This window comes from Excalfactoria chinensis, chromosome 3, assembly GCF_039878825.1.
Source record: "Excalfactoria chinensis isolate bCotChi1 chromosome 3, bCotChi1.hap2, whole genome shotgun sequence".
Classification (NCBI taxonomy): Eukaryota; Metazoa; Chordata; class Aves; order Galliformes; family Phasianidae; genus Excalfactoria; species Excalfactoria chinensis.
This window is the reverse complement of record NC_092827.1, coordinates 42,261,038-42,283,158: the sequence shown is the minus strand read 5'-3', so window position 1 is coordinate 42,283,158 and position 22,121 is coordinate 42,261,038. Positions and strand designations below refer to the sequence as shown.

Sequence of the window (22,121 nt, the reverse complement as noted above, 5' to 3'; positions counted from 1 at the left end):
CAGGATCTCGTAGAGCTTATTATTACCAACAGTACAGCCCTCTGAGGCAGTGACATGTTTGCCTTTGCAAGCCTATGTGCTCTCTTTTCAGTGCTGGATTTGATTGCTAGGTGACTAAAGATGCGAGTGCTTTGCAAAAGGTAGATGGTTAGCTCTAATTTTAGCAAACGTCTTTAATGTTGACGTTGAAAGATAAATGGTCACTCCTGCATTTAGGAAGATTGCCAGCTCACGACTGAGTGTTGTTCAGGAAGATCCATATCTGCAGCTGCAGAAAGAAATCGAACAGTACTTGCGGTTCTGTGGGAAATACTACATTGGTAAAGGAGCAACCATTTTGTGAGAGCTTTGATGGTCAGAGACTCACACAAGGGGCCTTCTGGAAGAACTGACCATGTCACACAGCCACACTCCTGCTTGGGAACAGGCTGAGGGTCGGGAACAGTGATGGCACACACAGACCTGGCCAGGCTGCTCCCAAAGCTCTGTCAGGGGGGCACAGCAGCCAGCCTGCTCCTCCCAACAGCACTGCAGGGAGCTGCTGGGCGGGCACTGCTTTTTCTTCCTTCCTCCTCTGGCTTTGCCCAGTGCCACCTGCTCGTTGCAGTGAGGTGAGGCAGAGCAGGCAGGGCCGTCACTGATCCTGTGTCACGGCACAGCCTTGGTCTGGACCTTGCGTCCCTGGAGCGCTTCTGCAGCTCTGCAAGCTTGTGGGGAGCAGTTTGGCACAAAGAAATCACACAACGACCGGCTGGAATGTGACTTTAAAAGGCCTCACTGTGCAGGTGAACCCGTCAGCATCGTCACATCTGTCTAAGCATCTCCACGCTTGGGGCCGAAGGGACGAGGCTTGTTGTGAGAGCACCCAACCGTCAGGCCCCACCGTCACACGGGAGGGAGTCCGCGTTTGCGAGGTGAACGCTGAACTCCGTCCACGTGATTCTTGGTATAAAGAACGACCGTGGAAAACCCGCGCTTCTAACACCCATCGGGGACGCTCTGCGAGCCAGACCCCGACACAGCCCCGGCCGTCGGGCGCCTCGCTGCTGCCCACCCAGCGGCCTCACCCGGAGCTCAGGGCCGGAGGCTCCTCGTCCCGCCCCGCAGCACAACGCCCGCGCCCCGGGCCGGGCTCGGCGGCGGCAGCCGCTGCGGGGCCGCGGGGGCGGAGCCACGCCGGCCAATCAGGGGGCGGCATCGCGCGGGGGCGGAGCCAAGCGTTGAGTGGCAGCTGCCGAGATAAACAAGTTGCCGCACCGCCCCGCTCGGCGCCCCGCTCCTGGCGGCTCTATGCGCGGCGCTCGCGGCAGCGGGGCTCGCACGGCGTCCGTGCCGGAGGTGCGGATCCGCGTGTCGGTCTCCCCGCTCCCGCGCCGTTAACAGTCGGCAACTTCCCGGCGGCCGCCGAAACGCTGGCCGTCTCCGGGGAGCGCAGTGCGCCGACGCCGCCTGGCCGCGGCGGCGCGGGGCACGCCGGGAGTCGTAGTTCGGCCGCGGCCTCGTCCCGCCCACGCCGCCGGGGCCGGCGCCCGCCGCCGCACTACCACTCCCAGCCTGCCCCGCGCCTCGCCGCGAGGAGCCCAGTTGAAGCGGGTGGCGGCGGAGCGCGCCCCCTCCCCCCGCCGAAAAGCCCCGAACCAAAACAAAAACAAACCGCCCCCCCCGGCCCCCGAATCCCTCCCGCCCCCAGCGAGCCCCGGAAATGGCGGCGCCGGGAGGGGGCTCCGCCGGCCGGGGGTGCTGAGCCGGCGCCGCGTCCCCCTCCCGTCCCTCCCCGCCCATGGGCGAGACATGGACTACGAGTTCAAGTCGAAGCTGGCGGCCGAGCGCGAGCGGGTGGAGGATCTGTTCGAGTACGAGGGCTGCAAAGTGGGCAGAGGCACCTACGGGCACGTCTACAAGGCCCGCCGCAAGGACGGGTAAGGGCCGCGCGCCGCCAACCGACGCCGGGGCCGCGCGCCGCCGGCACCCCCGGACCGCCGCCCGCGCCCTGCCGACCCCCACCCGCAGCACGGAAAGTTTCCCGGCCGGGCGGGCAGGTGCGCGGGCTGCGCGGCTGGAGACGCTCGAGGGGACGTCGGCCCCGCGCTGCCCACGCGTGTCCGTCGCCGCCTCGCGGGGTCGCGCTCGTGTCCGGGGTTGCGCCCCGCGGGGCGGTCGGCGTGAGGCGGCCGCGACCCGTCGGAGCGCCGCTCCGGTGAGCCGGGAGGACCCGAGGAAGCCGGGCGGCTTCGGAACGCGGCGGCCGCTATAGCCCCGGCTGCGGGATGGGGTCTGGGTGCTCCCCGGGGCTCAGCGGGCGGCGTTGCCTTTGCAGGTCGGATCGCCACCTGCTCCCGTAACCCACGGCTGAGCACCGCGTCTCGTTGCCGGCTTGGTTCAGGTGGGTCGCTGAGCCCACTAGATCTTCCTTCTCGCCTCTGAGGAAGAGGCAGCTGAAAGGTGCCCAGTCTATGGCTTGACACGCTGTGGGCTGGAGAGCTCATGCTGCCGTTTGAGGTTGTCAAGATCGTGCCTTGCGCACAGCCACCACAGGCCTCTGAAAGGCAGCGGTGTAGGGGTGAGCTCTGAGCCTGACCCCGTCCTTCTGGAAGGGCCGTTTTTCCATTTATTGTGTCCTGCGAATGGTGCGCACACGTGGACCGTCCTTATGGAAGTGTTCTAAGCACACTCTAAAGACTCATAAACCTGAAGCGGCATCCTTCTAAGTTGAACGCTGAAGAGCCTTCCATTCCAGGCAGCTGGAACTTTGAAAAGACCGAGTATGGAAAAATGGCTTTTTGGTTGTGTTGTGCAGCTCTGGAAGTGATTGATGGAATGCTGCTTTCCATTCATAAAGAAACCTAGGAGCTTTTTTAATGTAGGAGTAGATTGCATTCATGTGTTTCTCAACAATTTAAACAGCGAGTTAAGTGGCTGTAATATCTAAGGGATCAGCAACAGTCAGCAGTTTGGCTCAGGTGAGGGACTGAGCACTGAGAGGTGGGCCCTTCTCTGCCTAACTGCCTCTGCAACCTGAAAAATAGAGCATAACTAACTCTAAAAAGAAACTTCACAGCCTTCTTGGTATTACTGCACGTAGGAATGACATAAAAGAGGTAGAAGCTCGAGTTTACTGTTTTTATGGCCAAAAAAAGGCTTTTGATGTCTGTCTAGCTTATCTGCTTCATTTCCTTCAGTGGTAATGGAAAGTTGTGATAAGATTTACATTAATGCTACAAAACACCATAAAGGACGGGCCTTCAAAATCCTTAAGTAATAGTATTAGGAATGCAAATAAGCAGCGAATTAGAAGTAAACGTGGCAAAAAAATAGATTATCTCCAGCTTTGATACACTAGCTAAAGGAAGGCTGGAGCCGTGAGCAGGCCAGCTGGGGAGAGGAAGTGAGAAGTTTCAGTAAGCGGTCAATTAGATTGAAATGCAGCTGAATAGGGTACAAATGCAACTTCACTGTAAGAAGTCAAGTTTTGCTTTGTGAAGCATGGAAACTGGGTTATGGCATCAGAAACTTCACTCTTAAGCAGTTTGCATAGCTCTAGGACCTTTGGTGAAAGTAAGATGCGAACGAGTTAAGAGAATCATTAAGATGAGGTGATTACTTTATGGGAAGAGGAAAAGCAGATAGCTAAAATATCTTTATGCAGCAGAGTGTATTTATCATTAATCTTTAAGTTTGTGGCTTTCTTAATGACAGAAACTTTTCCAACAGAAAAAAACCCAGAAACTCAACAATGATGCATTTTTATAGCGTGCCGATCACTGGGGGATTTTGAGGCACGTGTAAAGGAATTCTTCTTTGGCTGATCATGGTCTGCCTCAGTATTTCACATTTGCAGGGCATTCGTATATAAGATGCTGGCTACTCAGTGTCTCATAGTCAGTTTGCGGCCTCGGGAGGCTGGGGGCACTGAGAGCCTCACAGCTCTGAAGCAGTTCCACAGAGAGCCTGTCACTTCATGTTTCAAAAACTTGGCACGCAAGCTTTATGAAATAGTAAAATGTGTTTATATGAAGCTTGGCAAGCTGTTGGATCAAATGCTTGTAAAAGTGGTTGCTTGGATCTCAGTGAATGGCTTGGGTATAAAAGAAGTTTTTAGACGGCGTAACAATCGAGTTTGGCCTTTTCAGCCTAGATTGGAATATCACTTGGGCACGTTTCTGGTGAGCTGATTGATTTCTGTGAAACTGAAGTATTAAGGCATTTTTTTAACAGGTAGTCAGGTCTGGACAATGTTGGTTTGACATTTGTATGTCATACGAGCGTATTGAACACTTGGGTATCCTTCCCCGTAGTGTGGCCTGATGAGGTCTAGAAGTATTACCTTTATTATACGCTTAGATAAGTAAGGCACCCGGTTTGTAGAATTTCAGAATCTATGTAGCCCAGAAGGGCTAGAAAATAGATCTCTGTGTAAGCTGTCTAATGGCTTATTTCAGTGTGCACTAAAGCTGGACAGGCACCTTGGAGGGGTGGAGGTAAGAATATAGAGATAAACCTTGTGATTGCAGTTCAGCTGTCAGCGTTAAGTACTTAGCTCTTCATGTAGCTGGAAAACCTGTTATTTTTGTGCACATATCACCTCAAGAATAGCATGCTGACTTGGCTAAAGCTTCTCTGGGCACCAAATCACATTTGTGCAGTAAAACAAAGAGTACGCTTACACCAGTTTGTGCCTGGGGAAGTATGATTTGTTTCACGTCGTACCTTTTCTCATTACATTCCTTACTCTTTCTTTGCTCACAGTTTCAGCCACGATGGTGTTTTTAGTTAGACTTCCCATACCTCCTTATTGCAATTTGTAGGAAAAAGCGTGGGTTGGAATTTCTGTTGTTTTCTGTTGGTGGTGTTGAGGATGCCTGCATTATTTCCCTGTACTCTTTGAGAAGATTGGTCTGTCAGTTCATGCCACTGCAGGGTATTTCCGTTCCGTCATCTGCGCTCACCTGTAGGAGTGTGTCTGGACATGTCAGCAAGCTGGGAAAGTACTGCTGTTAGTCAGGAACGCACCAGGAGCAATGGGATTCAGGAGACAACTGGAAACAGGCTGTTCTTGGTTCAGCAGTAGCCCATGTAGCATTTGTAAAAGGTGAGACAGGTCTGAGGGAGCCAAAGCTCTCTAGTTCTTGCCACTTGTGCTTGCTTTTAAGCAAACAGCTGAGCTGGCTGCTTTCTGTCACACAGTGGTCATGTTACCGTTCTTTGGCTCACTGTATGGCTATGGGCAACAGTAGTTGTTAAAACAAAATTGCCGACAACAGTTAACAAAACGAAAACGTAAACATGTAGTATTATTAATCCTTACGTTTCAAAACACCTTTTAAAAATTGGGTGGGTGCAGGGAAAGACAGGAATATTCAGCTTCCAGTATGGTGTGTGTGGAAGGGCTGGGAGCTGCTGAGAGGTGAGCGCCACCCCTGCCCATCCATCTGCTCCTATTCATGAGTACCGAGGGCTTGGAGCTAAAGGGGAGTCTGTGCTGCTCCATGTGGTGTCAGTGTGCAGAAGTGTGGGTGTCAAATTCTTAATGCTGGTATGAAGTGCTCACATCACTCGGCTTGAGTGAAAGTTAGGGAAAGGCCATGGGGATGGAAAGAGAAAGGAAGGGGAAGTCCACAGTCAGAGTAAGTGTGAATCTAACCCAAGAACGCTGGCTTTGTTTCCTGTCAAGTAGCCTTTAGTTTTACATTATTATTATTATTTTTTTAATACTATGAATCATATCTGTTCAAAGCAGATGTGAAAGATCTTGATCAAGAGAGGAATGCTGTGGGAAGCAGCCGCACACAACAAAACAGGCGTTTCTGTGGTGTGGCTCAGGCATCTGGGATTTCTGCAGGCAGAGCCGTGTTGCTCAGAGATTGCATCTGGTCACACGTATGACCAACATCACTTTGGTAATGGAAAACCTGCAGCTTAGAACAGGCAGAAGCAGTCTGTGTAATCTTCTAAATCAGTATTGGAGTAACAGTAATTTGTGTGAGCTTTTCCCGTATTGTTATTCTTCAGAACTTAAATACTGAGCTAATAGAGCACAAGCATGTCAGGAAGTGAAACTCACACTAGAGTTGACTAAATGCTACAAACAAGCAGTGCTGGGGTTGCAGTCACAGGGCAATGAGTGCCTGGATGCTGCAGCTGCCCGTGCTGTTGAGAGACAGCTCCTTGATGTGGTGAGGAATATACGCTCTTGAATGTGTACCTACAGCGTTGTGTACCAGTGCAAGTATGTGCTTGTAAGGTATTTGAGAGTCTGTGATAAGTTATTATTCAGACTTCGTACTCACTATTTGACATTGTCTGGAACTGAGGTGTTGGTGCCTCACTATATGATCTCTGCACATCCAGGTAAACCTAAATACGGGGTCATGTGCAAATCCTGAGGATGTTTCCTAGCAGTGAGTGGTGTTAACGTGTGTGAGAAGAAGCAGGAGAATTAAGAGGAACCCGTCTGACTAGTTGTCTGCAGTGCTTTCTCATGAAAAACCCTGAGCTAGGAAGAGCTCATTAGTATTTCATAATTGTGCTGAGAGCTGATAGCGCAGCTACACCATGGCTCTGCTTCCTGCCCAAAAGGACTGTGTGAGTGGTGATGAGTAATTCTCAGTGCTTCCCACAGGCTCTCACATATGGTCTCTCCTGTAGTGATTTTGTCCTTTCTCGTGTTGCTCTCTGAGCGCAGAGATGAGCCGTGCAGCCTGGGCCTGTCAGAATGCAGGCAGCAATCTGCTGGTGTTTCATTTTGTGCTGGGGTGAGGGCAAGAGGCTTTGGGGCAGTGGCAGGAGACTGAGTTAAAAATGAGATGGGTGTGGGTGATGAGAAGCAGGAGAGGTTACGTTTGAGAAACACGTGAAGACTATTGCTAAGATTGCAGAGGAATACTCATGCAGAAGGTAGCCCATAATAACCTATGAAGGAAAACTTATCAAGATTTAGTGGCAGAGAGGATAAGAAGCTTCCTGTTGTAGAATGAGGAGTTAAGAGTTTCCTAATAACTCTACAGGAAAAGGAAACTAGAGTAGAAAGAGAAATGGGTTCCTTTCTGCACCCCACTTGGGTGCAAAGTAGAAGAGGAGCTGGGTTAGAAGCTGAATGTTTCTCTCATGAACTGGACAGAAATCTAACATGTCAGTGTATTTCTGGGTCATCCAGTGTAATCCCTTGTACTGCAGTAGAAGTGTTTCTTTGTAATGTTACTTTAAAGCATATATCACATTATGCATGGTTTTAAAAAAGAAAATGAACTGAGAAATCACCGTGATTTAGGATGCTGCAGGCTTGGTTGCCTCTGTGACCACTGTTTCTGTGGACTAGTTAAGCAAATTTCACTTAATGACATGATGATTAGTTGCTTCATTAAATTTTCCTGTCTTCTGAAAATAGCCCCAGAAAGAATGTTTTTTTTTCCGGTGGCCTTAATCAAACAGGTGACTTTTACAGATGCCATCTGACCAGTCTTTGTTCATCTGACCAGTCTTTGTCCATCTGACCAGTCTTTGTCCATCTGACCAGTCTTTGTCCATTTCTTTTTTTAAGCTGATGAATTCTACACTGCAAAGTAGGACTGTAATTACATACACTTGCTGCTGCTTTAAGTATAGTCGAGGAGTTAATGCAGACCACGTATATAATGTAAGAAAGGATCTTTGGAAGCTCTTATGTTTGACTTCCAAAGATGTGTTGTTTTTTGAGCTTGTTTGCTGGCGTTGAAGAACTGAAGCAGGCTGAACTTTTCCCGTTTCTTTTGCAAAGTATAAGAAATTAAAAAGATTGATTCATTTCAGTACCAGCGTGTTTGCCTGAAGGAACGCTGAAGCTTGTCTAGGGCTGCTGCATTTGGATCAAATTGTCTAGCTCAGTGTGTGTGTCACTTAGGAAATGAAGAACAATTCTGTGTAGCAAAGCCAAACCTTTACTGTTTTGACTTGACTTATGAGTGAATGTATCTAAATAATTTAGCTTTAGAAAACACCTCCCTGCTCTGGGGACTTGGTATATATGGATCATTTGACTGTCAGCTAGATGACTGACAGGTAGAAATGCTAACTGTGATGACAGTAGAAATGATGATTCTTGTGAGTTCAGTTATCTCGGTAGATTTGGGAAGGAGCAATGCAGAAACGTTTTAGATCCAAATTGGTTGTTATTAACACAATCCTGTGGTAGTCTGTAAATCAGTGGATACTTCTGTATCTGAATTTCTCATTCATGTTTTGTTAGTCTTTTCTGTGAGAGCACACGTCTTTGCTTAAGCTGCATGATTTGAGATACGACATGAAATATGAGTGTATCTGATAAGACCGGCTGAAAGGAATGTTGTGAAATTTAAGTGACTTCTGCAGAATTAGTGGGTGTTATTTTTTCTTTTTACAACTGAAAAAAAAAAAACAACCAAAACAAAGTGGCTTTACTTACTGTGAGAAAGACTGAAGGAGCAGGGACTGCTGGAACAGTTGACATTATGAAGAACATTATGTTTGCTTCTGTGTTTTTTGGGATTAGCAGTTTTTAGTAAATTTTTGATTGAGGCTTCTGCGTAACTTCTCGTTTCACCCTCAGTTGTCATCTGTTTTCCACAAGATTTATGATTTTGGACAGCTTTAGGGTCGTTCATTGTGTAGATGAAACCACACAAGAAGTTAGGCATTCCAATAGGCAGAGCCTCAGCTACAGCTGCCTGTGTGTGCTGGTTTGCAAACTCCTGGGTAAGGGCTCTGATGCAAATATGAATTGTGGATAGCAGAATCACAGAATCACAGAATGACCCGGGTTGGAAGGGACCTCAAGGATCATGTAGTTCCAACCCCCCTGCCTAGCAGGGCCACCAAACATACGCCTTTACTAGATCAGGTTGCCCAGAGCCCCGTCCAACCTGGTCTTGAACACCTCCAAGGACGGGGCATCCACAACCTCCCTGGGCAGCCTGTTCCAGGACCTAACCACTCTCCTAGTAAAGAACTTCCCCCTAACATCCAACCTAAATCTTCCCTCTTTTAACTTAAAACCATTTCCCCTAGTCCTGCTATTATCAGCCCTTTCGAAGAGTTTGCTTCCCTCCTGGGAGTAAGTTCCCTTCAGGTATTGAAAGGCTGCAATGAGGTCACCCCGCAACCTTCTCTTCTCCAGGCTGAACAAACCCAACTCCCTCAGCCTGTCCTCATAGGGGAGGTGCTCCAGCCCCCTGACCATCTTCGTGGCCCTCCTCTGGACCCTTTCCAAAATCTCCATGTCTTTTTTGTACTGAGGGCTCCACACCTGGACACAGTACTCCAGATGGGGCCTCACAAGAGCAGAGTAGAGAGGGACAATCACCTCCCTATCCCTGCTGACCACCCCTCTCCTGATGAAGCCCAGGATCCCGTTTGCCTTCCGGGCTGCCAGAGCGCAATATAGCCTTAATATGCTTAATAGCCTTAATATGCTTTTAAACATAGGTTCTTAGAAACTGTGCAGTAAGGTTCTTTTGTTGATTACCATTCCCCACAAGTAGAAGGTGCAACTGATTTCTTTTTTTTATGGTCAAGAGACAATAAACATAATAGGCAGTTGATGGGGAGGCAGAAGCTAAATCTTCTGGGCAGGAAACGACATCCAGAGGTGAAGTAGGACACTGCTGTTACTGTGAGGCAATATATCTGGTCTCCTCATGTGTGAATTGCAGAAAAAGTACATCTGTGTTGCCAGAAAAGGTTTCCTGCCTGTTGTGTCCCTCCTTTCCCTGCCTGAACTGGAGTGCCTGCAGCATCCAAGCAGGTAACGTGGGACTGACTGCTCTGACTGCAAGTGCCCTTGATCAACTCTCCCATGGCTTTTGCAATGTCATGGAGACCTGTGCCTGAAGAGATCTGATGGCATAAAGGCTGCTCATGCATGAAATGCCAGCAGTGTGCGATGAGCTGTTTGACTCCCAAGTAGATCCTTTTAGGAGAGGGGCTTCTTAACGTGTGGTTCATGAATTCTGCAAATATAAAGGTGTTTAGAGAAGGCCATCACCAGCATTAAAATTTCCATGAATTCCTATGGATTGATGATAAGATTCTAGTGTCTTGTTCAGTGAGAAGTGCTGTATTTGTGGCTTTGTTCAGTGCAATTATTGTAGCAGTGGGTTTCAGTCTGTCTTTTGAATGCTTCTGTTCCTGAAACAGAGTTCCTATATGAGCTGTTACCATGTTCCCAAGGACACTGTAGACTTCAAAGTCAGCTTTGTGTTTGTTCCTTTTATTAAAACCAGAGGATAACCAGTTGTTTCTTTGCCCAGTTCTGTCATGCTTCAAATGAGAAACAGGGGTAGACAAATTACCAAATTTAATTTGACCTTCAGTTCATGTCAGCCGAAAGACCATTATAAGTGAAATGCCATTTATTCTACCTTGAGCATGAGTTCAGAGGTGAGGAGAAAATGTTGGTGTAAAGTTTTGTCCAGCCTATGCTTGTAACCTACTAAAAGAGCAAGAGAAGCCTGTTCTCACTGTGTGATGCATGGACTTCAAGCTCCAAGGAAATCAAGCCTGATGTGAGCTCCCTGGGAACAGATGGGGATTACTGGTCAAAGATTGTCTTAATTGTTGGGAAGTAGCGAGGCAGTCTTAGCAGCTGGCATACATCTGTAGGGGTGTGAAATCTTGATCCTCTGACATTGAAATAAAGGGAAAAAAATAGCGATGCTCCACTAGTATGGAATCTTGCTTCCTTCTAATGATTTGGACTGTAGCTTTTGAATATATTTTGCTTTATTAACAAGGTCTTGATTGTTAGCATTGTTACTAAGAATTGGATCCGTGTTGTGTTACGGTTGGAGATTTCACATGTTCTTTGGTGAGTTGGAAAGTCTGAAGAACAGAAGTTCTGCAGTGCATCAGACTGAGGCTCTTGCAAAAGAACTACAGGCTTCTCAATGTCTGGTTTTTTAAGAATGTTTTCCTGCCTGTAGAATTTGTATTATTTAGCTAGATTTGCACTGAAGAAAGAAACCTGGTGTGCTGGGCTTTGTATTTACAGTATGTTTTTACACTATGGATTTAGGACTTTTAAAATTACTGAAAAACAGATGGCTAATATAATCGAAGGTTGTGGTTAGTCACATTCTTCTTGTAAGTGATTTTATGAAACAAAAGGCAGACTCGCTTTTGGCAAAGTTTAAAGGCCCGTAGATCTGTGGCCTTGGCACATAATTCACTGATAAGTAAAAGCTTGTTTCTTCTTTCTTTCTGAAGGTTTTTTTTTTTCTCCTTGCTGCTTCTCAGATGCAGTAGCCCTTCCAGAAGGGACGTATTTCCTAAAGCTGTTCATTATCTGTAATCAAGCCTGTCTAGAAAGAAATAAGATCAGGTACAGCTCCATCCCCTGCTTTAATACAGCAAACACTGGCAGAAATTACCTAGAGCAGCAGAATAATTTTACAGCTTTCAAAGATTAATGTGAACACTTCAGCTTTTAAATTTATAAACAGGCTGTCAGGTCTGCTTATGCCAATCTGCTATAAAATGAACCTACTCGTTTGAAATTCACAGTTCTCACTTGCTCAAGATATTTTGGAGGCAGCCTAATTTTAGCAGTTACACCAGCCCTGTGCATCTTCCGCAATGGCTACGGTGTGGTGGGGCAGCGACTGAAGTTGTGCTTTCTTTCCTCTTAAGATGTTCTGTTATTAAAACATAAAGGTTAAGCTATGGCTGATGTGATTTCTAGTTTTCTGTTGTTACAGGGATCTTAAACATCTGTCAGTGGCTGTGGCTGCGAAATAATCTCTGTTTGCAGTTAGTCACTTTCTGTGCTTTTAATTTTATGACTTAGGAACTGCAAGAAAGATGAAAAGAATTTGGTTAGGTCAGATCCAGTGATTCCGGAATAGTTTCAGTTGCCGTGTTGCTGTTAACAAATCTATTCCCTGCTCTGTTTGGTCTAACTATAGTGGGGAAAATGATTTTATTATTATTATTTTTTTAATGACATGAAGTGTGATTAGTGCTCAGATTGCTGTTTTGTCCTTTATTGATCAACTGTTGCCTCATCCCATGCATAAAAGTGCATCTGCCACAGGTGGTGTGACAATAGCATATTTTTTCATACATATTTAGCATCTTTTTTGAGATTCTGTGGAAGGACACAATATGAGGAAGTGATGTTTAAAGGCTATTGTCCTAGCAGCACTTTCAGTTCCCTTCTCTTCTTTAACATGCACACCTCCTCTGAGTTCATAGATTAGTTTCCAAAGGAATAAGAAGCAGAAGAGCAGCCACATCAAGTGTTTTTTAAAGGGATACCTGAAGATATTCCATGAATAATGGAATGAAAGTAGGGTATAGGTCAGCTTCTAATAGGTTAGTGTGATAACATCCGGTGTCTATTCATAGCCTGATGCCAATGGTACTTTTAACACGATCCCTTTTACATGGCTGGGATGTGTCAGATTTTCCAGCAGGCTAAGCTTAGTGTAATTGTTCTCCTGTGTGTTTCTTGCAATGTATGTAATGAAAGGCAGACTATTTTAAAGGCTAGCTGTTGTGAGCAGTTGCTCTATGTTCTAACATCTTGTGCAACTCAAACTTGTACAGTTTGAGTTTGAACCAAGGTGGGTTTGGGGTTTGAACCAAGAGGCTCCATTTGATCAACGTGGTTCAAAAGCACCATGCTAGAAATGCAGAGGTTTGTTTAAAAAAACGCTCATGAATATAACCTGATATAAGGTACCATCTTTGTTCTGGAGGTAGGAATTGTTTCTTTAATTCTAGAGGGCAGAAGAGTGTAATTGCAACTGGCTTGGGTCTCTACTTCAGTTTAGTCTGTGTATCATTTTACACTTCGCTCATGCCTACTGTTAATATAAATGTTTCTAAAACACTTCATTCTATTTTGTCTGTCACCTCTGAGCACATGTTTGTAATTGCTGTTGTATTTTCTTTTTAGGACCCTGGGAAAAATGTATGCACTATGTCTTGTGGGTTTTCTTTTTGTTTGTTTGTTTTTTGTCTCTCACTTCTGTGTGATTTCTGGCATTGCAGTGCTTCATGAAAGACTGCTAAACTTGCTGGAACATTCTGAAGTATGAAGCTTCCTACAGCTTCTATTCGAGATAGAAACTTGTTCGTCACCACACTCAGAATGATACCATGTGGTGTCAGAGAGTGTATCCTGTAGGTGATGAAGCATGCTATCTTCCCAGGCAGTGTGGGGTAATGCCAGGAGAGGAATGAGTGTGGTCGCTGAGTCTGCAAGCTGGGTGTCAGGACTCTGAAACAGCACTGGGCTTGTCTAGTCACAGCCTGCTAGGGAGACTGGCTTACAGAATCAAAGAATCACCAAGGTTGGAAAAGACCTAAAAGATCATCCAGTCCAACCATTCACCTACTACCAATAGCTCCCACTAAACCATGTCCCTCAACACAACATCCAGTTGTTCCTTGAGCACCCCCAGGGTCGGTGACTCCACCACCTCCCTGGGCAGTCCATTCCAGTGCCTCACCACCCTTTCTGAGAAGCAATATTTCCTAATGCCCAGCCTGAATCTCCCCTGCCGCAGCCATTCCCTCTGGTCCTATCACTAATGACACGAGAGAAGAGGTCAACCCCCAGCTCACTACAACCTCCCTTCAGGTAGTTACAGAGAGCAGTAAGGTCTCCCCTGAGCCTCCTCTTCTCCAGGCTGAACAATCCCAGCTCCTTCAGCCTCCCCTCATGGCCTGTGCTTCAGACCCCTCACCAGCTTTGTTGCCCTCCTTTGAACACATTCCAGGGCCTCAATGTCTTTCTTGCAGTGAGGGGCCCAAAACTGGACATAGTACTCAAGGTGTGGCCTCACCAGTGCTTTCCATCCTGTCCCATGAATTAGAGCACATGAGGGGATGTGCATGTCTACTGCATTGTTTCCTGTGCCCTACACGTGTGTTGCTCCACTTGCAGCACAGTGAAGCCTTCTACTAGGCTCCCAGGGATGGATCAGCAGGCAGGTCAACTGCATAGCAAACCCACGGGCATTACCGAGATGCTGAACTTCTCACCACTGGAAAATGAGGCAGAAATTTTGTGGTCTTATCCATTACTTTCGTCAAATAACACATATTTATTGAAATTCAACATGGATACTGTTCTGTAGAAGTAAATGAAGATCAGCATGTAGATTCCCATGTAGATTTCATTTGTGGCTGGTTGCAGTGTGGGCAAAAAGGAGCTGGCTGAGCTGCTAGCTGCTTGAGGCTTGGTACAGAGAGAGGAAAAGAGCAGCAAATGACTTCCCTGCTTGCTGAAGAATGTGTACCACAGGGACAGTATGTGCCGATTATTTATTTATTTATTTGTCTCATACTGTTTTTAGACTGATGGGTACTTCCACTGCATGGAAAACACTGAAGTGTAAGAACTTTTCCTTTCTGGAAGGATTAGGACACCTTTTCCAGTTAATTCTAGACCTTTCAACTTTTACCGCTACTAATACCTTCTTAAGAGGCTGTGGCCACATGCACTCTAGCTGCGAGCAGCTTGTGCCTGTTAGCCAGTGCCAAATGTGATCCGTGCAGTGGCTTTGTTCCTGCAACACTTAGTGATCTAAATACTATGAAGGGTTTTTCAGTTCATTTCTAGGTGCACCTCAGTGTCACATCTTTACCTTTGCTTGGTGGAGGGAAAAAAGTTTGTAACGGAGTTTGATCCCTGGCTGACTGCTGAACTTTATGCTGTGTGGCAACAATTAAACAATGTGATCAGAGTGTAACAAGCTGTCTGTAGGATATGGTGTAACTGCAGTGCTGTGCTCTAAGGATGCTGAGCTGGGTAGTTTTCCCAGGCTTTGTCCTACAAAGTCACAATTATTCTGTGAATGTTGCTTACAGAAGTGAATTATTTTCTGTTAGTTGTTGTTTTTATTTTATTTTTTTTAATTCATTTCAAGATGCTGTATAATTTATTTTTTATTATTTACAGTGCCATGCACTTATTTATGAAAATCTTTATTTGTATGTAGTATAATGCTAATATCTGTATTAACTGATGTAGTAGTCACAACTGCAGTTTCAGTGTGACTATAGGCTTCCAAGCCAGTTCTTTTATGTGGATAATTAATAATGAATTAGGTATGTATGTTAAATTAAATGTGAATTCAAGAGGGTCCATTGCTAAAAGTGTAAGAATCTGAATAATATGGATAAAACAATAACTTGAGCAATTTTCAGGTCTTTTTTTTCCTGTATCATCTTGAACAAGCTGTTTCTAGTCTTCCATAGCCTTGTATGTAGATGTTTCTCATCTGATGGGACTATTCTGAACTATAATTGCAGTAGGTAAGGCAGTGTGATGCCCTTGAAATGTTTTACTTACTCTAAATTATCTAACTGTATGCTTCTAAAGTGAACTGGGTGATGTTATTTTTTTTTAAAGCCTATGGAAAAGGAAAACTGAAAGTGTTACTAGGGGATGAAATAATCGTAAATTCATCTCCTGAATTGAATACTGTAAATGGAAATAAAGCCAACTGAGTAAAATGTGGGGACAGGACAGTGTTCTCTTTTTGCACTGTACAAGCTAAAATGTAAGGAATGTTATCTTTATTGGCCAGGGAAGAAAGCATGAGCTGAAGGACAAGGTTATGGCCTGATACCACTATGGATTATCGTAACAAGAGGTTCTGGGTTGTTGCCTGTAGGCCTCAAGGAGCCTTGTGCTCAGCAACCTGGAGTACAGTCAGGAAGTTTAGAGGGGCAACTCCCATCATTAGGTTTTTCTTTTCTTTTGTTAAAAAGTTGTTTCTTCTTAAAATAGCATAGATTGAAGTGCTTCTGGAACAAGCAACAACATTTGTTTAAATTTTTACCCCCTAGGCTGAGAGCAATTTAGTTTTTCTGGGTAGTAAAATGAAATGATGTGGGACTGGAAAGAAGGGAAACTTGCTGTAGGGAATTTGGGAGACTGTGAGTTACTGAATTCTCCAGAAATTGTAATTGGTGAGCCAACGTAAGTGCATAAGCACTATGGGTAATGGTGCTTATCAACACCCGCTTATTACAGCTGAATCCTACCAAACCTGTCTGTGAGCATTAAGGAGATAATGCTGTATCATGAGAGCTGCTCTGAAAGCAGTGCCTCCTATTTCATTGTGTTGGCCCATGATGTCAGAGGTGGATGTTGGTGATATGGCAGTAGAGGTTGAACCTTCCTGCCAGTATTCCGTATGTGTTGTTGCTGTGTGACTGATGGCAGCAGAGGGACGGTCTGACATGGAAGTGCGTATGAAGAAGAGGTGTATTATTGAGTTCCTCCATGTGGAACAAATTGCTTCCACTGACATTTGTTAACACTTGTTGAGCATTGATGGAGGCCAAACGGTGGATGTGAGGTGTTGGGTGCTGAGTTTTGGCAGTGGTGGCAGTGACAGTGGATCACCTCTGCTGGTATAGACTGCTACTAGCTCAGCATGCAGGCTCTTGTTCATCGCTGTCAGAAATGCATAACCAAAGGTGGTGACTGTGTTGAAAAGTAGTGTTTTTTAGCTGAGAATTTGCTCTATTATATAGTGTTACTGTGCTCTCTTTGTTGTAGTTTCCGTGGAAATAAATGGGAAGCATTCCTTTCAGAGTGACCAATATACTACTCATTTGCTTGTCCTGTTTGCTTTCCAGCAACCTGCAGCAAACTGTGGTTATTTCATGTTCTTCAACTTTGCACTTCAGAGTGCAGTTTCATGTAATGTGTAGAGGTACGTGGTAGCAGGCACTCAGCAGGAATCCTGTACTTGGGTCTGGCAAACAGACTTGCCTGGTGAAATCCACATTTCACTTTTGACATGCTATTATGTTTTAATTTAAAACTTGATGGACAGTGGCTCATAAAATCAAGTAAGATTCTTGCAGTTTCTAGAAACTTTCAGGGGAGTTTTCCAGGTGTGGGATGTGACTGCGTTGATTCTTTGTGTTAGCCACTATCTGATAATTGTAGGAAAGGTCTCCACAACTGTCTGTAGATCTATTTGCAGTTATTGCTATAGTTCAGAGAGAGATGGAGATAGGTTGGCAACGTTTATTTATAAAGGAGGTTTTGTTTGTAATATTTGAAATCTGTATTTAAGGGAAGCCTTTAGGCCTTGAATGTCTAATTGTAATTTATGCATTAAAAAAATAGACTTTTAGCTCCTTGATCCAGATCAAATCGAAATAAATCATTATACTTGTACTAATTGATATAACATAAATCAGAGCTAAAAAGATTCTTTTCTTTTTTTTTATTTTGTACAGAAAAGATGAAAAGGAATATGCACTGAAGCAAATTGAAGGTACAGGGATATCCATGTCGGCCTGTAGAGAGATTGCAGTAAGTGCACATAAACAAAACTCTTTTTACTGACATTCTTATTCAATAGGTATTTTATTTTTCTCTACAGTAAAATTATGTAAATGTTTTCCTTGAAGTATGCAAGCATGAAAGTTAATCAAACATGAGCTTTTCATAAAATGTAAATAACGCATTTTTTTTTCTGGTGTGCGGGAAGAGACATTTTTGCTAGGTTAATGGTAATGGCCTTCTCTGGTATTTTGTCTTGCATGCTTTTGTGTTGAGAAGGAAATAAATGTGACCCTTTTAATCAAGGTTTGTTTCAAAACTGGGTGGTTTTTAAAATGACTTGTAAGAAAATGATTTCAAAAGATTACAACTGTCATTACAAGTCAGCTTGCTAACAATGTATTTTATTTCAGGCTAATGGTTTGGTACCTGATAACAGCTTGTTTTCTTCATTCCTTATTTGCTTTGCTAAGTACAGAGAAATTTCATAGCAAAATAAAAACAGCTTTACTTGTAGCTTTATAGCGTGTATCTTAAAAGGGGAAAAAAAACAACAGGCACAGTAGTGGTCGTATGTACATGTATTTATATAAGCAATGCAGGAATTTCCTGCACTGCAAAATAAGTGCATTTGCTTGATTAAATGCTTATCTTCTTTGAATGCTGTCAGTATACTGAGAGCTTTTCTTTTATTTATAATGTGGATTTTTATAAGCTAGTAGTGTTGCACAGATACACAGTATTCAGGTGTTCACTGCATTGTGAAGCGTTAGAAATTTGTGGTATTCATGAACTGAGCAGTATTGCATTTAGCATAGTGCATGCAGTAATTGTGGGTCAAGTGCCATAGCTGACAAAAATACTGTCCTTTTGAAGAGCTTGTCGCTGTAAGGTCAAGGTCACTTAAGGATTTGAGAGGTGGCTCCGTTGCTGTTGATTGCTTTACATAAAATCTACCCAGTGGTGGCCTTTTTGCTGGTATTTCTGCTTAAGTATGCTTTGACATCAGTGAAGTATTTTTCAGTTTCTTTGTCTCCGTAGTAGTATGATTTAAAACAGACAAAATACAAGAATCAGTGTATGGAGTATAGTCCAAATGAGACTTTTGTCATGATAGCATTGTGGTGTGGAGCTGGTTCTGTCATGCTTAGACACAACATTGTGAGGAAACAGTGTCAAATTACTTCATCCACTGACCATCTATCAGCATTTCATTCCTTAGTTATTTGTTTTTAAATGGTTTGAGTTGCACAAATTGTTTAGATCCTCACAGTAGTTACTCTTTTAATCTTCCTTGGATGTTATTTTACTCTTCTCCAGACTTCATAGTAAAATTCTATAACTGGGGATAAGCAGCAGATCACTGCTTGCCTTATTGAAATTTCAGGGTTGTTGAACATTAGAAATATGTAAAAGGTAAAGGTGAAATAGTTGGAAAAGAAGCGGCTATTTTTCTAGCAAACAGGGAGGATCAAAGGTATTTTCCACAAAGAGGAGGATTATAACTAATGCATTAGTAGTTAATCCTGTATTTAAAAGTGTAGTGTTTACTGATTAAGAAATGAATATTAGCCTGAAAAGAGGTAGTTTTAAAATGTCATGGGTAGATTTTTTGACATTTAACTTAAAACAAACAAACAAAAAAGACCAAACCCAAAAGACACACACACACACACACACACACACACGACCCCAAAACATCAAGAACAAAAAACCCAACTTAGCACTCATTCTCTCCTCTATAATAATTTTGTAAGCTCAGCAGATGGAAGAAACACTGGTATACTTGATTCTGTGTTTTGCTGAGAATCGTTTAGCAGTTCTGTAACGTGAAGACACTGACAGTGTGATTAAAGAATTTAACTGTTGAATAGAAAGGCATTTGATTGTTGTGATTCAAGACTGGTTTGTATGTAGTATTGCTTAGATACTCAGAATAAATATCCTGGCTCCTGAGGTGAGTGATGATTACGTGTTTTTGTGTTGTTTTTTGTTTTTTCATCTGCAGGGTGTTATCTTCTCTTCAGCCTTGAGATGAGAGGACTCTGAGAGGACCTTATAGTGGCCTTCCAGTGTCTGAAAGGGGGCTACAGAAAGGCTGGGGAGGGATTTTTTTTATAAGGTCAGGAGGAAATGGTTTTAAACTGGAAGAGGGTAGATTGAGACTAGATATTAGGAAGAAGTTCTTTACTGTGAGGGTGGTGAGACACTGGAACAGTTTGCCCAGTGTGGCTGTGAATGCTCCCTTTCTGGAAACATTCAAGGCCGGGCTGGATGGGGCTGTGAGCAATCTGGTGTAGAGGGAGGTATCCCTGCCTATAGCAGGGGGGTTGGAACTACATGATCTTAAGGGTCCCTTCCAACCCAAACCATTCTATGACCCTCCTGAAGCAGGAATCCATATTGCTGCCAATTTTGTTGTATTGGAATCTTGAAATGCTAGAGGAGGTTCTTATGTGATAATAATTGTATCTGAAAGAGGTGCTAATTTCTTCCCTGTAAGTATAGTGTACTCTGAAGATAATTGAATGCCAACTATTTGTGTGCTCTTGAGACACGTGTTGTTGATGGGCTTCAAGCAAGAACATTTTAAAAAAGTAAAGCTGGAAAATATGAATGAGTTAGTGATTAACTCACTCAAATTTATGTTGAATTTCACATGAGGAACTGCATAAACTAAAGGCTAAATGGTGGTATGGGCTAATCAGAAAATCATTAGAAAAATTCTGATTGTGAACAATTTGAGAGGCTTCTGTATTACTGGCTTATTCCATTATATTGGCTTATGTGGAAGAGATGATGGAGTTTCACATTCTGAGGGGTGTAAAGCTGCATGAAAGTCTTAATTAGTGAGATAGATGCTGGGACAGAGTGTACCCTCAAGAAGTTTGTAGGTTAAGCAAAATTGAAGAGTTGTGGATACATCAGAGAGTTGTGCTGCTGTTCTGAGGAGCCTCAGCAGGCTGTGGAAAAATGATTTGAGAGGAATCCTGTGGAGCTCAACAAAGAGAAATATGGAGTTCCACAGAGAGGTGAAATAACTCCAGGCACTAGTACATGCTGGGAGGCAGCTGCCTGGAAAGTAACTATGCAAAGAAGGCTTTGCTGGACAGCAAGCTGACCATGAGCCAGCAGGGCACCCTCAGGACAAAGATGGGTTAACAGCATCCTAGGCTGTGCTAGGCAGAGCATTGCCAGCAATCTGGGGAAGGTGATCCTCTCTATTTAGCACTGGTGCAGCTTTACTTGAAGAACTGGTTCCAGTCCTAGGCTCTCCAGTACAAGAGAGACCTGGAGCAACATGGACAATAAAGATGATTAAAGGGCTGGAACATCTTTTGTATGAGGAAAGACTGGGAAAGCTGGTACTGTTGAGTCTGGAGAAGAGAAGGGTTGAAGGGGGAATCTTATGTACGCATAAATCCCTGAAGGAACAGTTCAAAGAAATGAGAGTCAGACTTAGTGGTGCCTATGGACAAGACAGGAGGCAACGGGCACTAATTAAAATCCATGGAATTCCATCTGAACACAAAAAAACACCCACAGCTTTTTTTTTTTTTTTTTTTTTTTTTTTTTTTTTTTTTTTTAAACTGAGTACTGGCACAGGTTTCCCAGATAGGTTCTGAAGCCTCCATTTACTGGACACAGCTACTATTCCTGAGTGGTCACTGAAATTAGGTGTCTTAAAGCTCTTGGGAATTTTCTGTAAGGTCTGAACTCTTGTCCCCATATTTTTTTCTTATCCGTTTGCCACCAAGGTATGTATTTCATCCGGTATTTATAGCAGTTCCCTGGCTGAATGTGTTTCAAAAAAAATTCAATGAGAAATCAAAAGTAAGTTTGATTTTTCTCTGAAAAACAGTCGGTGTTTTTAGTGCGTTCTATTTGTTGTTTTTCTGAGACAGCACTGTGTATAAAGTATAGCACTAAAAGGTCCTGGAATCCAATGAATGTTTGTAAGTCACTTTTACCACAGTTTATATGGTCTTGCTCTGAAATTGTTCTTAACCCTAAAAATGAAAAGTTGAAGAGTGTCTTTCTGTAAGATCACATTTATTCCTAATGCATAGCTTGTAGGGAGATGGCTACTAGTAAAGGTTTCTTTTCCTTTGAACCACTGACTTGAGTTAAGGAGGCTGCCTGTCAGCTCCTGGGTCTGTCTGGCTTTTATCTCTGCTGCCAACACTGTGAATTTCATTTCTTCCAAGGATAAATGGTCATTTCTAGCCACCTTTTCTGTAAATAGTGATCTTAATTCTAAGCTTCATTGGACTTTTCTATATCAGCACTTTCTTTTTCATACCTCAGTACCTTTTTCTTTTTTTAATGTACAGGAAAGAATTAGACTGTTACAGATGGTTTAATAGGGAAAAGTAGAGTCACAGAACAGCAGTGTTTTATACCTAGCCTTGCTTATGAGCGGTCTGAATAGTTGTAGTTCTGCCCTCTGTGTATTTTGGGATCTGGGATGCATAATCACTTCAGCTGCCACATCCTGTGCTTGTGTGTACTGGCTGTTGGTGAAGCTGCCAGAGGCTGCTCCTTCTGGGAGACCTTGACGTGGTGCCAGCACACTGTGGGATGCTGGTGGGAGCACTCGCTGGCCTTTGTGTTCCTACTGGCATTTATGGGGACAGGCTAAAATAATTCAGACTAATGTTAAATGAGGCACTGAAAGCTCATTCAAACAATTCAGCATGCACAAATTATTTTCAGGCGTTTTGCCTATTGATGCAATGTATATTTCAAAGTGCTAGAGGGTACGAATATTTTGGGCTTCTCAGTTCCTGTGGGTGGGCAGGGCATTAAAAGCCTTATTGGTTAAATGGTAGTTTTCTAACCTTTTTCTCATTGT

At 44.1% G+C, this 22,121-nt stretch overlaps 1 protein-coding gene across 2 annotated transcripts in view; it reads left to right on the top strand.

Moving 5' to 3' along the window:
* The first annotated feature begins 1,581 nt into the window (after positions 1-1,581).
* CDK19 (cyclin dependent kinase 19) overlaps positions 1,582-22,121 on the top strand; it is a 105,974-nt gene continuing 85,434 nt past the window's right edge. Inside the window, exons 1-2 of one of the 2 annotated variants that reach the window (XM_072332596.1) lie at positions 1,582-1,919; positions 17,221-17,296. In XM_072332596.1, coding sequence (XP_072188697.1) covers positions 1,792-1,919; positions 17,221-17,296 — 204 coding nt within the window. In that variant the 5' untranslated portion in view covers positions 1,582-1,791. Of the gene's footprint in view, positions 1,920-17,220; positions 17,297-22,121 lie in introns of those variants that run through there. The other variant, XM_072332595.1, reaches the window with a different exon arrangement.